Source organism: Microcaecilia unicolor, chromosome 3, assembly GCF_901765095.1.
Source record: "Microcaecilia unicolor chromosome 3, aMicUni1.1, whole genome shotgun sequence".
Lineage (NCBI taxonomy): Eukaryota > Metazoa > Chordata > Amphibia > Gymnophiona > Siphonopidae > Microcaecilia > Microcaecilia unicolor.
In genome coordinates this window covers 199,076,969-199,092,861 of record NC_044033.1, presented here as the reverse complement: position 1 = coordinate 199,092,861, position 15,893 = coordinate 199,076,969, and the positions used below count along the sequence as shown (strand labels likewise).

Genomic DNA, 15,893 nt, shown 5'->3' with positions numbered 1-15,893 from the left:
GTGCAGCCACCGCCATAGAGTAATCCTGAAAACATAGAATTTTGTGATTATTGTAGCTCAGCCCCGTTCCTCCTCTTATGGCTTGCATTATTGCGGTTTTCTGCACGAAGTTGAGTAGCCGGCAAATGACGACTCGAGGCCTAGTGGAATTTGGTCGCACTGGCCCCACTCGGTGTGCCCTCTCAATTATGAGAGGGCCCATCTCTGCTGTTAATTTTAGCTCCTTTACAAGCCAAGATTCCAAAAATGACCGAAGTTCTTTCTCTCCTAATTCCTCCGGAAGTCCAACGAAGCGTAAGTTGTTGCGCCTTGACCGATTTTCAAGGTCTTCAATTTTTTCTGCTTGCGTCTCCACCATTTTTATTAATTTGGAGCACTGCTGTTCCATGCTAGTTACTTGGTCCTCCAGAGTTCCTGTTCGCTGTTGGAACGATATCATATCCTGGCTTATCTGTGACATATCATTTTTAAGCCCTTCCAGCTTTACATCCAAGCCCTGCAATTTTTTATCCAATATTGCTTCTAGGGCTGTAGTCACTTCACCAACAATTTCAGCGGCCCACGCCGAGCTAACTGATGTTCCGGGCGGGCTCGGTGGCGCCGCCATCTTGTCTTCTCCTGCCTTACTTTTTTCTTTGTCTCGACGCAAGGTTTTAGTCGCCATCGCCGCTCCTCAGCCCCCAACTCTTTTTAAGTCAGAGTCTAGCTATGTTTATAGTCTAGTTCAAATCCTCAATCTTTATCTTGAAGGGATTTGTCAGCGGGAAATGTGGAGAAAGCACGGAGCAGCGCGATCAGCAGCCGCTCGTGTGCATCGCGTCACGTGACTCCCCCTAGCTGCTTTTTTTAAAGATTTTGGTAATTTTAGCCCACCGCCTGGCCGTGATGTGTTTGATAGTAGCAGACCACTGCAAAATCCAGTCTACAGCAAGGCTACAGCACCAGCTGCTCCCTTACCTGTATTAGCCAGGCCTGCTCCTACTGCGTTTATGTTCAGGCTTATCCAGCAGTTCAGTTCCAGGGTACCCATGGGACATGATTTTAGGTGCATGCACCCCTCTTCCTCCAGCCCCAATAATAAATGATACATCAAAATTATATTGTTATTGGGGCTGGGGGGAGAGGGGGGTGCACCTAAAATCATGTCCCATTGGTACCCTGGAACTGAGCTGCTGGATAAGCCTGAACATAAACGCAGTAGGAGCAGGCCTGGCTAATACAGGTAAGGGAGCAGCTGGTGCTGTAGCCTTGCTGTAGACTGGATTTTGCAGTGGTTTGTTACTATCAAGCACGTCACGGCCAGGCGGTGGGCTGTGATTACCAAAATCTTTTTAAAAACAGCTACAGTACTTCTCTTCCTTCCCTCCCCTAACTCGCACCGTTTGAGCAGCAGTGCATGGTTCTGATCTAGTAGGTATCTTCCTGACCTCTGAAGACTTACAATGTAAGGGGATCCTTTTACTAAGGCACACTAACAGGTTTAGCATACACTAGAGAGCTGCACAGGAATGGGGTTAGCAGAAATCCCGCAGGGATGGATATCCTGTGGGGATGGATACAGGTTCTGCTGGGTTCCCAGGAAGTGTAACTTAGTAGATGACGGCAGAAAAAGACCTGCATGGTCCATCCAGTCTGCCCAAGACAAACTCATATGTGTATAGCTTACCTTGAATTTGTACCTGTCCTTTTCAGGGCACAGACCGTATAAGTCTGCCCAGCAGTATTTCCCGCCTCCCAACCACCAGTCCCGCCTCCCATCATCGGCTCTGGTACAGACCGTATAAGTCTGCCCTCCCCTATCCTAGCCTCCCAACCACCAACCCCTCTTCCCCCCACCTGCTCCGCCACCCAATTTCAGCTAAGCTTCTGAGGATCCATTCCTTATGCACAGGATCTGTGGGGATGGATACAGGTTCTGCTGGGTTCCCAGGAAGTGTAGTGCCAGACCAGCTTACCTAGCCTTTCCTTGTGCTTCTAAGCTAGCTTAGCTATTATAATAGCACTCAAAAAATGTAATGGATATGGTTGATAGCATTGAAATCCCTATAAGCACGTTATCAATATGGGCTACTGTTAAGTTGGGTTATTTTACCACAAGTCAGGTTATTTTTGTACAGGGGATGGGTGGGATGGGTGAAATGTCTGTTCTCGTGCAAGTTTCTAGCCCGTCTAAATCTGTTAGTGTGCCTTAATAAAAGGACCCTAGTTTGTATCCGATGCAATGGAGAGTTAAGTAACTAGCCCAAAGTTTTACTTCCTGTTCCTCTAACCACCAGGCTACTCCTACTGGATGGGACTACTAAACATTAATACATTTTGTCTAAATAAGCACACTAAGGGACTTTTTATTACACTAGCAATAGTTTTCTTGGCTAACTTTATGCCTTTTTCATAAAGACAAGGTTTAGTTTCAGATTCCTTTATTACCATGACATTTACATGTGCTGCCAATGTAAAACATTTACTGGTATAGGAAGCCAGCTCTGTGGATGCTGAGCACCTCCATTATTGAAGCAAGTTCCCTGTGTCTAGGGAGGGGAAATCTGTATTGTTTGGCACTCCCAATCATTTTTGTTGGATAGTCAGGGCTTTTTTTTCCAAGGGGTACTCAGGGGTACTGAGTACCAGCACCTTTTCCACCATTGCCTGCTAAAATTGACTCATGGTCCCCAAGTATTAATGAAAAAGGCCGGGCTTTCCACACCAATGCTGCTTTTCCTATATTGTATGGCTGGTTGCAGGGGGTCTGGTTAGTGTGTAGGGTAGGTTCCTCAGTTATCACCCCACCCCTGAAGGACAGCTTGGCATTTGAGTACTGGCACCTTTTTTGTTAGAAAAACTGCACTGGCTACAGTAATGTGGCTGCCTTGTTAGTTTACTTTAAATGTAATGGTAAAAACAAAAGAAAGAAAACAAGGTGACACCTTTTTTAATTGGACTAACAATTTTTGGCAAGCTTTTAATGGTAGAACTTTCCTAAGGTTAAGTATGAGCAAAAGATGAGAAACGTCAAAAATTATCTGCCACTTTTTTGAACAAATTCACCCAAGGCAAATAAGCTGAACCCAGGCATAAGGCAATTGCAGCATTAAAAATATTCACATAACAGTACATAGCATAGCACAATCAATGGTCGACCATAAGCCACATAAGTATTGCCATACTGGGACAGACCAAAGGTCCATCAAGCCCAGCATCCTGTTTCCAACAGTGGCCAATCCAGGTCACAAATACCTGGCAAGATCCCAAAAAAAGTACAAAACATTTTATACTGCATATCCAAGAAATAGTGGATTTTCTCCAAGTCCAATGTAATAATGGTCTATTGACTTTTCCTTTAGAAAGCTGTCCAAACCTTTTTAAAATGCCGCTAAGCTAACCGCCTTTACCACATTCTGTGGCAACGAATTCCAGAGTCTAATTACACATTGAGTGAAGAAAAATTTTCTCCAATTCGTTTTAAATTTACTACTTTGTAGCTTCATCGCATGCCCCCTAGTCCTAGTATTTTTGGAAGGAGTAAACAAACGATTCACGTCTACCCGTTCAACTCCATTCATTATTTTATAGGCCTCTATCATATCTCTACTACTACTTATCATTTCTAAAGCGCTACTAGACGTATGCAGTGCTGTACACTTGAACATGAAGAGACAGTCCCTCAGCCGCCTTTTCTCCAAGCTGAAAAGCCCCTGCCACTTCAACCTTTCCTCATCGATGGAAGTGCTTTGTGGAGTTTGATGTGCTGCCTATGTGAGTTGCTTCTTGTGTGTCTCCCCCTTCACACATTGCTTTGCAGTAAATACAAAACAAAACATGTGAAGGAGAGCATGAGTGGAAGGGGTGTATCTAGGTGGTTGGCATGGGCCCCCACAGATTTAGCCCTGGCCCCCTCTACTTTCGACCCCCCCCTCCCTCCCTCCTGACGCTAGGTAGCTTTGTTGGTGGGGGTCCCTAACCCCCGCCAGCCGAAGTCATCTTCAGTGTCGGAGACCGGTGCTGAAGACGACTTTGGGGTGGGGGGGGGGGGGGGTTGGGGACCCCTGCCAGCAAAGGTACCTGGCAGCGGGGTGAAGGTCAAAAGTGGCGTGGGAGTGTCGGTGGCTAGTGGGGGGAGGTGGTGGACTAAAATGTGCCCCCCCCCACCTCGGGCTCTGGACCCCTCCTCCTGCCGAGGTCTGACTACGCCAAGGATCCCATTATGAAGACTGGGGGGGGGGGAGAATATGCGCTCGCATAATTTGCAGTTTGCTGTGCACTGATATACAAGATAAAAATGACAAACGACGTGGGATCGTCCCCGTTGCTCTCTAACGCGGCTTGTGCTCACTTCCCCTAACCAGCGCCACCATCCACTACCCTTCCCCTAGCCACGCCCCAGAACGTTCCGTTCCTTACGTTCACCGCTCCCCTTTCTAAGTTCCTCCTTTATGACGTTCACTACCTCCTCCTCCCGAGGTCACACCATTGGACAGGACAGTAGTTCGGAGGTCCAATGGGAGAGTTCCTTGTTGCGGAGCGGCGAGTTGTTTTAAACTAGGACCAATCGGCGAAAGCTTTGCTGTTGCCGCTGCTCGGCGCGCGTCGCACTTCCAAGATGGCGGCGGCGGGGTCTATGTGGGGCCGCGGCGGGGCCAGGGGCTCTTCGGGAAACGAAGCGGCGTCGGCAGAGGAGGAGGAAGATACCGGGGTGCGGCAGCAGCGGGTGAGGCGACTGGTCGAGGAGGAATTGCCGCCCCTGGAGCAGGAGGAGATCGAGGTGCGGCTGGAGCGAACCCGTCGCGAGTTCTTCAACCGCCGCAAGATTCTCATCAAGAACCTGCCCTCTGACGTCACCAACCAGGTACCCGAGGGGGGGAGGGGAAGGAGCTGTGGAAAATAACCAAAGCGGGTGGGGATGGGGCATCAGTTGTCACGAATAAAGTGGGGGGGATATCTAGGATTAGGATGGGCCCGTGAAAAATGCGTAAAGCGGAGTGAGGGGAGGGGCTTTAGTCGTCACAAATAAGGTGGTGGGGGAGGGGGGATTAAGGGGTGGGATCGGAGAGAGAGGGGGCCTGGCCTGTAGTGTGAAAAAATTATGTAAAGTGAGGGGGAAGGGCATTAGTTGTCACAAAGGGGTGGTGTGGGGGGTTAGGTGTAAGTAGTAAAGTGGGGTGAGGGAGGATTGGGGAGTGAAAACTTAGGAGAGAGGGATTGGGCCCCGCTTGGCCTGTAAAAAAAAATAAGGGGGAGGAGCATAAGTTGTCACAAAGTGGTGGGGGAGGGGTTAAGAGCTAAGGAGGCTTGGCTAGTGATGGTGGGGGAGGGGTAAAGTGCTGAGGGGAGGGGCATTGGATAGTTAGTGATGGTGGGGGAGGGGATTGGGCTGGACCTGTGAAAAATACATAAAGTGGGGTAAGGATAGGGGTAATAGCTGTTAATGGTAAAGGAGGAGAGGTGAAATGGCTATGGGAAATAGCTAAAGAGGAAGGGGGTGAGGAGCATTAGCTGTCCCAAATAGTGGTGAGGTTGTGTGCTGAGGGAAGGGGCTGTAGAAAAGAGCTAAAATGGGCAGGGCGTTGGGTTTCAGTAGTAAAGGGGTAGGGGAGGAGGAATTGGGCTGTGTCTGGCCTGTGAAAAATACATAAAATGGGATGAGGGGAGGGGCATTAACTGTCACAAAGTGGTGGGGGAGGGGTAGAAGGCTAGGGAAGTGTCTGTGGAAAATAGTTAAATCGGGGGGAGGGGGATTCATGTGTCAGTAATATAGGGATGGGGGAAGGGGAATTGGGCCTGGCCTGTGAAAAATGTATAAAGCGTGATGAGGGGCATTAGCCATCACAAATAAAGTGATGGGGGGGGGGGGGGTAGAGGGGCTGTGGAGAACAGGTAAAGGAGGGGAAAGTGGCTATGGAAAATACCCAAAGTGGAAGGGGGGGGGAATTAGGTGTTGGTAATAAATTGGGGAGAGGAAGGATTGGATAGTGATCACCCAGTAGGGCTGGCCTGTGTGTTAAAAAATAAAAAGGGGCATTAGCTGTTAATAATAAAGTGAGGGAGAGAGAGGGACTATGAAAAATATCTAAGGCAGGGTAAGGGGAGAGATTAGCTGGCTGGAAACTGTTCCTTGGTGGCATGCAGGGCGTAGCATGAGAGGTGGTGGTGTTGGGTCCCCTGGGAAACAGTGATCATAACATGATCAAGTTTGAACTGCTATCTGGGATGAACCCACAAAGGAAATCTGCTGTAGCTGCATTTAATTTTTGAAAGGGCGACTATATTAAAATGAGGAAAATGGTTAAAAAGAAGCTAAAAGGATCGGATGTGGACGTTATTCAAAAATACCATTTTGGAAACCCAGACCAGATGCATTCCACATATTTTCAAAAGTGGAAAGAAGAGAAAGCAACAGCCAGCATGGTTAAAAAGAAAAGTAAAATAGGCTATTACAGCCAAAAGATTGTTGTTCAAAGAATGGAAAAAGGACCCAAATGAAAAAAAGAAGAAGCAATATAAGCACTGGCAAGTCAGATGCAAAGCATTAATAAAGAAGGCTAAAAAGATATGAAGAGAAAGTTGCCGCAAAGGCCAAAACTCACAGTAACAACTTTTTAAGGTACATCAGAAGCAGAAAGCCTACGAGGGAATCTGGGGGACTGCTAGATCACGAAGGAACAAAAGGGACACTCGGGGAGGACAAGGCAATAGCGGAGAAACTGAATGAATTCTTTGCTTCTGTCTTTATGGTAGATGATGTAAGAGATCTGCCTGTACTGGAAATGGTTTTCAAGGGTGATGATGCGGAGGAGCTGAAAGAAATCTCGGTGAACCTGGAAGATGTATTGTGCGAAATTGACAGAGTAGTAAATCACCTGGACCGGATGGCATACATACAAAGGGTACTCAACGAACTCGAGCATGAAATTGCTGATCTGCTGTTAGTAATATGTAACCTGTCGCTAAAATCATCTGTAGTATCTGAAGATTGGAGGGTGGCCAATGTGATGCCGATTTTTAAAAAGGGTTCCAGAGGTGATTTGGGAAATGACATATTGGTAAGCCTGACTTCAGTGCCGGGCAAAATAGTGGAAACTATTATAAAGAATAAAATTACGGAACACGTAGACAAACATGGTTTAATGAGACAGCATGGGTTCAGCCAAGGGAAATCTTACCTTACCAATTTGCTTCATTTCTTTGAAGGCGTGAATAAACATGTGGATAAAGGTGAGACGATTGACCTTTTTCTAGATTTTCAGAAAGCTTTTGATAAAGTTCCTCATGAGAGACTCCTGAGAAAGTTAGAATCATGGGATAGGAGGCAAGGTTCTGGTGTGGATTAGGAATTGATTATTGGACAGAAAACAGAGGGTAGGGTTAAATGGTTATTTCTCTCAATAGAGGAGGGTGAACAGTGGAGTGTCGCAGGGATCAGTGGTTGGACCAATGCTATTTAACATATTTATAAATGATATGGAAATTAGAATGACGAGTGAGGTGATTAAATTTGCTGACTACACAATACTATTCAAGGTTGTTAAATACGTGCGGACTGTGAAATACTGCAGGAAGACCTTAGGAAATTGGAAGACTGGGCATCCAAATAGCACATGAAGTTTAATGTGGACAAATGCAAGACGATGCACATTGGAAAGAATAATCTGAATCATAGTTTCCTGATGCTAGGGTCCACCTTGGGGGTCAGCACCAAAGAAAAAGATCTGGGTGTCATTGTAGATAATACACTGAAATCTTCCGCTCAGTGTGTGGCGGTGGCCAAAAAAGCAAACAGGATGCAAGGAATTATTAGGAAAGGGATGGTGAATAAGACCGAAAATACTATAATGTCTCTGTATTGCTCCATGGTGCGACCATACCTTGAGTATTGTGTTCAGGTTGCCGTATCTCAAAAAAGATATAGTAGAATTAGAAAAGATTCAAAGAAGAGTGACCAAAATGATAAAGGGGATGGAACTCCTCTTGTATGAGGAAAGGCTAAAGAGTTAGGGATCTTCAGCTTGGAAAAGAGACAGATGATGGGGGATAGGATTGAGGTCTACAAAATCAAGAGTGGTGTAGAACAAATAGAATTAAATTGATTTTTTACTTGTTCCAAAAGTACAAATACAAGGGGACACTTGAGGAAGTTACATGGAAATACCTTTTAAAAGAAATAGGAGGAAATATTTTTTCACTCAATGAATAGTTAAGCTCTGGAACTCTTTTGCCAGAGGATGTATTAACAGCGGTTATCATATCTGGGCTTAAAAGAGGTTTGGAGAAGTTCCTGGAGTAAAAGTCCATAGTCTGCTATTGAGATAGGCATGGAGAAACCACTGCTTCCCCTGGGATTGGTAGCATGAAATGTTGCTACTATTTGGATTTTTGTCAGGTACTTTACTATTGTAAGAAGGCTACTGGGCTAGATGGACCATTGGTCTGACTCAATATGGCTGCTCTTAATTTCTTATGTAAATTGGGGAGGAATGTCCAGGGAGAGGGTGGGAGATGGGCCTGTGAAGAAAAACTGAAGTGGGGTAAGGGGAGACACATTAGTTGTCAGTAATAAATGAGGGGGGAGGGGGTTGGGACTGGGATGAAGTTGAGAAAAATAGCTAATGTGGGGTAAAGGAGCTGTCAGTAATGAAGGTGGGGGTGGGAGAGATTGGGAATAGCTGTCGCTAATAATGGGGCTGTTTTACTAAGCCGCATAAGCGTCTACACGTGCCAAAATGGAATTACCGCATGGCTACTACGTGTCTCTTGCAATAATTTCATTTTTGACGCATGGCCAAAAAATGATTTTTATTTTCTGCCACATGTATTGGAGGCGCACCAAGTGGCATTTGGCATGTGTAGGTCATTACCGCCAGGTCAATGGCTGGCCGTAAGGTCTCAGACCCAAAATGGACGCGTGGCAATTTTCACTTTGCCACATCCCAATTTTTGGCAAAAGTTTTTAAAAAAAGGCCTTTTTTACAGGTGCGCTGAAAAATGATTCTGTGTGCGCCCAAAACCCATGTCTACAGTTCTGCAGGCCATTTTTCTTCCTGCCTTTGTAGAAAGACCCCAGTGTGAGGTGTGGTGAGTGATGACTTGGGGAAGAGAATGGGATAGGGATTAGTTGTCATTATTAAAGTTGGGGGTTCAGAGTGGTGGCTCTGGGGCAGAGTAGGGGAATATGCTGTCAGTAATAAAGTAGGATCGGTGTAATGATCTGGCAATATTTTCATCACTGATAGCATTCCTTTCCTTTTCTAATTAGATTGTAAACTGCTAGTGTCCCCTGTCTAGTTGCATATCAAGCACCTTGTAAACAATAAACAGTAATGATTTATGGACTTCCCCCAGGAATGTGTCTAAACCTTTCTTAAACCCAGATATACCAACTGCTTTTACCTCATCTTCCAGCAGTGAGTTCCAGAGCTTCACTGTTCATTGAGTGAAAATATATTTCCTCCTATTTGTATTAATATATAATTTCATGGTGTGGCCCCTCATCATTGGACTTTTTGAAAGAGTAAACAATTGATTTCTGTTTTGCCTGTTCTGCTCCATTCTGGATTTTGTAGATCTCTCATATATCCCTTCTCGGCCCTCTGTTTGCCAAGCTGAAGAGTCCTACCTCTTAAGCCTTTCCTCGTATGAGAGGACTTTTGTTGCCCTTTTTAGATGAATTTCACACAGTGCTTAACTTATGGTTGCATTATAGAGTGATAGAAACATAATATTTTGTTTTATTTTCTGTACCTTTTCCTAATATTTCCTAACATTGATTGCAGTTTTGTTTTTGTTTTTTTTGCTGTTGCTGCACACTGAGCAGATTTAAATGATTTGTCCAAGATGACATCTAGATCCTTTTCCTTGATGGTGACTTCAAAATGTGAACTTGCCATCATATAGTTGTTTTGAAATGTAATATGGATATTTGTAAGAATAATCCATCTACCATCCGGATGCCCAGTTTCAATCTTTTAGTCGTCCTCAGTTTCATGCAGTGTGCATGCTGTTTAACAACATGGAATAATCTTGTCATCTGCAAATTTGATCTCTTTACTCATTGTTCCCATTTCCAGTTCGTTTATAAATATGGTAAAAATCACCGGTCCAAGTATAGATACTTGTGGCACATCACTATTTACTTTCTTCCATTGAGAGACTTGTCCATTTAACCCTACCCTCTTTTATCCATTAAGCAGTTCCCGATTCACTGCAGAGCTTTGTCTCCTATCCCTTGGCTTTTTAATTTTCTCAGGAGTCTCTCATAAGGAAGTTTATCAAAAGCTTTCTGAAAATCTAGATAACTACATCAACCGACTCACCTTTATCCACATATTTATTTATGCCTTCAACAAAACATAAATTGAACGAGGCAAGACTTCCTTTTGATTGAATCCACATTGACTCTGTCCCATTAAACCATGTTATCTGCATGTTCAGTAATTTTTTTCTCTATAATAGTTTTTATCGTTTTGAGGTCGAGCTAGTCCTTTAGTTCTCTGCCCTTGGGGTGAAAGGAGGAAATGCTTGGCTTACTGGTTATGTCACTGGTCACTGGGTATTAGTGTTCTCTGTGTGTCTGGGAGTAATTTTGATTTGTACAGCTGAGATGGGATGTTTTATCTGTAGGGCACAGGATGAGCCCCTCTAGATCTTTCAGCAGGGCAGGATCAAACTGTAGTGGGCACCAGGTGGTGGGAATTCTTGCAGCGTTCGTGATCTGTTTTGGAAATCTGGCACGCTACGTGTTTTTCCTAATATTAGCATACGGCATGACTCTCATTAGCAACCAGCATATTCTAAAACAGATTTGATTTTGCTGCTGTAGAGATGGGATTCTCGGGGCTACTGGCAAAAGGCCTGCTCTGGAAAAACTAGGAATTCATAGTAGGACTTCCTGTAGGTGGTGGTTTGTTGCGAATGTATTTAACAGGAGACTTTGAATTCATTTTGCACCTTTTCAGTAGCAGCTCTAGGCAGGTTTCATTTAGGTACAGTAGGTATGTTACTGCCGCCAGGGACTGAACATTCTAAATTTATACCCGAGGCAATGGAGGATTAAGTGACCTGCCCAAGGTTTCAAGGAGCAGCAGTGGGATTTGAACCAGGCACCCCTGGTTCTTAGCCCACTGCCTTAAATAATAAACTGTTCCTTCATGTCTTGCAGTCTCGCAGGGCCCTTGCAGATTTCTAGCAGGATTGATTGGTCAAATCCAGAGCAAACTGAATACTGCTGGAACCCCTGAATGAAGGGGGGAGGGGGGTTGTATCTGAATAAAAGGCTTGTTCTGGTGGCAGGCTGAGGATTGGACCAGTTCACACATTCCTCACATGACTAGTCTATCATCAAACTCTTAGTTCAGAAATAAGCCACTTCTGCAGACTGGTACAGCGTGTGTCCTGTGCTTCACAGATTCTTAGCATGTTTTGTTTTGTTTTCTTTTTTTTTTTTTTAATTCGTTGATTTTAAAATTAAACTTGCAAGTGTGTGGCTGCTTCTTTTTTGGCTTTCCTTCGGCAACTTTGATTTCTGCTTCAGGGTTTTTTGATTGTTTCGTAAGGGTGGCCCTACTTGCATCCTTTGTTAGGCAGAATGAAAACCAGCATGCCCTATCCCTGAGAAGGAGCAGCCTAGCAAGCAGGAAGCCCAAAGCAAGGTGCCCTGCAGGGTAGAGCTTCACACAAATCAGGAAACAGGCCTCTTGCTGTCTGTAGATTTACTGCATAAACGTACATAGCTAGGTAAAGTCACTTATTGGGTTGATAGAGTAGGGAGCTCTGTTCTTGGTGTTTCTTGCTGAGAGGCATTTGATTGTAAGCCTTCTTGAGCAGAGACCTACCAACTGTACCTGAATTTGTAAACTTACCTTGAGTTCAGATTTGAAAAAGGCCAATAATTAAAATGTTTAAAAAAAAAATCCCTAAGTAGCATTTCTAGTCTTCTGTTTTCACACCCAAAGATTTGCACCTCTGACATAATTGACTAGAATGTTTTCTGAAGTTTAGTAGGAATCTTTCTGCAAGTTCATGGTTCAGTGCTTGGGGAAGCAGGGCATCCTGGGATTGGTGCATGCGCTACAGCATAAGCTGGAAGCATGTGAAAACATTTCAGTATTCCTTAGCATTACTCCAGACCAGTCTAGACATACAGGTTATGCACTCCTACCACCAGATAGAGACCGAGAAAAACTGACTTTTGAGAATCCTATACCCACCATGTGCAGGCCTCAGGTAGTCAATATTTCTTAGTCTTCAGCAAATGGTAGGCTTCCTCCACGACCCTCCAGACTGGTCAAGATGCGTGGTTATGTCCTCCTACCAGCAGAGGGAGACTGAGAAACACTGAGCTTTTGAATACTGTATATATAACCTGTGCAGTACATCCACTAGCCAGTATTTTCTCCGTCTCAGCAGAGGTAGAAGGACAGCCTGTGCAGTCTTCAATAGTCTGGTGAGGTAGTTTGGATACTAGGAGGCATATTTTCAAAGCACTTAGCCTCCCAAAGTTCCATAGAAACCTATGGAACTTAGCCTCCCAAAGTGCTTTGAAAATATGCCTCTAGGTCACGGGGACTGGTTGGTTTCCTGACCATTTTCTGTTTCTTGACATACCCTGTACGTGTGTTTAAAAAAAAAATCAGAAGAATAAGTGCTTCGGGGCCCTGGGTCCGGTGGGGCCCAGTGTTTTCCCCCTGGGGTGTCACACCTATTTTGGGTCCCTCCCCCTGTGCTGCTCTCTGTTTGAGAACTTGGCAGCTTTGTGCCTCGGCTGCTTTCCTGGTACTGTAGCCTTGAGTGCCTCACAATTCTCAGCTGCCAATTTGATGTTCCTGTCTCTTTAGGGGCAACAGTGAATTTTCTCCTGCTCGGAATGAACGGAGTTTCAGTTCTTTGTTAGAGCGTGAGAGCAGCGCGAGTGTGTTGAGTGAGGGAAAGCATTTTGGGTCCGGCTCGCGCGGAATTGTTTTTTGTTTTGCCCTCGTGTTTGGATGGCGGGCAAACTGCTCCGGTGTCGCGCGCGCTGTGGTGTGGAATCCCCGGGAGCTCAGTGCCGTCTTTGTGACGAGGCGAAGCAGGTGCCGGTGGCAGCGGCTCCACCCGAGTTAACTGCGGAGGTCCTGGCAGTTTCGGGAGTTGCTGGGGCAGTGGGGACGCCGCTCGGGACATCGTCGGCGGTTCTGGTTTTGGCGGGAACGGCCGCCATTTTGTCAGTGGCACGCACTGCGGAATCAGCGGTTTTTGGGCTTGCTTCCCCCGTTTTGGTCGCAAAAGGCCCGTCTGAGGCTCCTGGAGGGGTTGGTTTCCCCCCTGAGTATGTGTGGACCCTCTATCAGGCATGGAGGACGGGACCCCCCCCAATTGGAGGAGGGGGCTAGTACCTCGTTGGCAAAAAGACCACGGGTGGATTGGTCAGAGGACGGGGAGTTTTTTTTCTCTGGGTGGTTCTGACGGAGCGCTTAGTGAATTGGGGGACCCAGAGGGGTTTGAAGGCTCGCAGGATGCGGAGTGCTTAATTCCTGGTGAGGATCCCTCGGTGGTTCGTATTTTTCACAGGGATGAGCTGTCTGAGCTTATAGGTCAGGTGTCGGCCACCCTTAAGTTTGATCAGCCAGAGGTAGCCATGGGGGAGGCTAGACAGGTGGATCCCTTAGTTAAAGGTATCCAGAGGAAAGCCCGGTCCTTCCCCATGAACAAGGATCTCCGGGATATGGTTTTTCAGGAGTGGAATGTTCCGGATGCGCCATGTAAAGTCGCGAAAGTCATGGCGAGGCTTTATCCTCTTCCGCAGGAGGATAGGGATTCCTTTAAGGCTCCCACAGTGGATGCCGTGGTGACAGCAGTTACTAAAGCCACGGCAATCCCGGTAGACTGAGGTACCGCTCTCCGTGACCCCCAGGATAGGAGGCTGGAATCATTTCTCAAGCGTAGTTTTGATCTGTCTGCTCTCGCCTTGCAGGCATCGGTGTGTGGGGGCCTGGTAGCTCGGGCTTGTTTTCGCTGGGCTGAGAAGCTTCTGGATGATTCGGTGGATGTTGGCTCCTCGGGGGTCCAGGAGTTAGCCAAGCTGGAGATGGGATCGTCCTTTTTGTCGGACGCTCTTTATGATTTATTGCGGACTTCGGCAAAGAATATGGCTTTGGTAGTGGGGGCGCATAGGGCCCTTTGGTTACGCGGTTGGGTCGCGGACGCGGCCTCTAAGGCTAAGCTGTGTTCTCTTCCCTTCAAGGGGTCTATGCTTTTTGATGAGGAATTGGATAAGTTGGTGAAAGGTCTCAGTGATGCCAAGGCCCCTCGGCTTCCGGATTTTCGTTCCAAGGCGGCTTCCAGGGGTACTTCCTCCCGAGGTCGGTTTAAGGAGGCTCGTCGGTATAGGCCAGGGAGGTCTAGTGGGGCTCCTAGAGGTCGGTTCTTCCAGCGCACCCAGTCCTTTCGTGGGAGTCGTCGCGGAGGGCGTGACTTTTCCACGGGAGGTCAGGTCTTGGGGCGTAATGCACAATGAAGGTGTGTGGGCCCAGGCTTTGGTTCGGGTAGGGGCTCGTCTGAGTCTTTTTTACCAGAGCTGGGCCCAAATCACTTCAGATCAGTGGGTTCTCGAGGTGGTGCGAGACGGCTATGCCCTGGAGTTCGACAGTTCGCCTCCCGAAAGGTTCTTGGAGTCCCCTTGTCATTCGATGCTCAAGCGGGCAGCAGTGCGGGACACTTTGGCTCGTCTGATCAGGCTGGGGGCGGTGGTACCGTTTCCCCTCGCTCAGCGCGGCTCGGGCTGCTATTCGATCTATTTTGTGGTCCCAAAGAAGGAGGATGCCTTTCTGCCTATCTTAGATCTAAAGAGGGTCAATGCAGCTCTCAAGGTTCCCTCGTTTCGCATGGAAACGTTGCGGTCGGTCATTGTCGCGGTTCAGGACGGAGAATTTCTAACGTCTTTGGATTTGACGGAAACTTATCTCCACATTCCTATTCATGCTGCTCATCAGCGATTTCTTCGCTTTTCGGTATTAGGGAAGCACTTTCAGTTCTGTGCTCTACCTTTCGGACTAGCAACGGCTCCCCGAACTTTTTCCAAAGTTATGGTGGTAGTGGCGGCGGCTTTGCAGAGGCAGGGTGTTCTGGTGCACCCGTACCTGGACGATTGGCTGATTCGGGCCAAGTCCAGGTCGGAGAGCAAGATGGCTACTGCTCGAGTGGTTCAGTTTCTTCAGTTTCTGGGCTGGGTAGTGAACTTCGGCAAGAGTCATCTGGTGCCGTCGCAGTCTCTGGAATATCTGGGGGTGCTTTTCGATACCAAGAAGGGTCGAGTATTCTTGCCGGGTCCCCGGATTCGCAAGTTGCAGGGTCAGATTCGTCGGTTTCTGGCGGACTCAGCACCGACGGCCCGGTAGTATCTGCAAGTCCTGGGGTTGATGGCGGCCACCATAGAGGTAGTTCCGTGGGCCCGGGCGCACATGCGGCAGTTGCAGTCAGCTCTTCTCAGTCGTTGGTCACCACTGAGTCTAGAGTTTGACATTCGTCTTCAGCTGGCGGTAATCCCACGCCTCAGTCTCCGGTGGTGGTTAGACACAGACAATCTGGAAAAGGGAATGCCGTTGGAGGCCCCGCAGTGGGTGGTCCTCGTCACAGACGCCAGTCTACAAGGCTGGGGAGCTCATTGTCTTGGGCAAGTGGCTCAAGGTCGGTGGACTCAGAGGCTCAGTGGTTCATCAATCGTTTGGAAACTCGGGCCATTCGGTTCGCGCTTCAGGCTTTTCAGAGTCTCCTGTTCCGGAAAGCAGTCAGGGTGTTCTGCGACAACGCCACCGCCGTGGCCTATGTCAACCGTCAGGGGGGCACGAAGAGTCAGGCGGTCGCGGAGGAGGCGGCGCTGTTGTGCCAATGGGCGGAGAGTCACCTGCTAGCGCTCTCTGCGGCACATG

At 47.2% G+C, this 15,893-nt stretch overlaps 1 protein-coding gene across 1 annotated transcript in view; it reads left to right on the top strand.

Annotated features, from left to right (window-relative positions):
• Positions 1-4,566: 4,566 nt before the first annotated feature.
• The window catches only part of RAVER1 (ribonucleoprotein, PTB binding 1), a 39,022-nt gene continuing 27,695 nt past the window's right edge, over positions 4,567-15,893 (top strand). Inside the window, exon 1 of the mRNA XM_030197077.1 lies at positions 4,567-4,843. Coding sequence (XP_030052937.1) covers positions 4,598-4,843 — 246 coding nt within the window. The 5' untranslated portion in view covers positions 4,567-4,597. The remainder of the gene's footprint in view (positions 4,844-15,893) is intronic.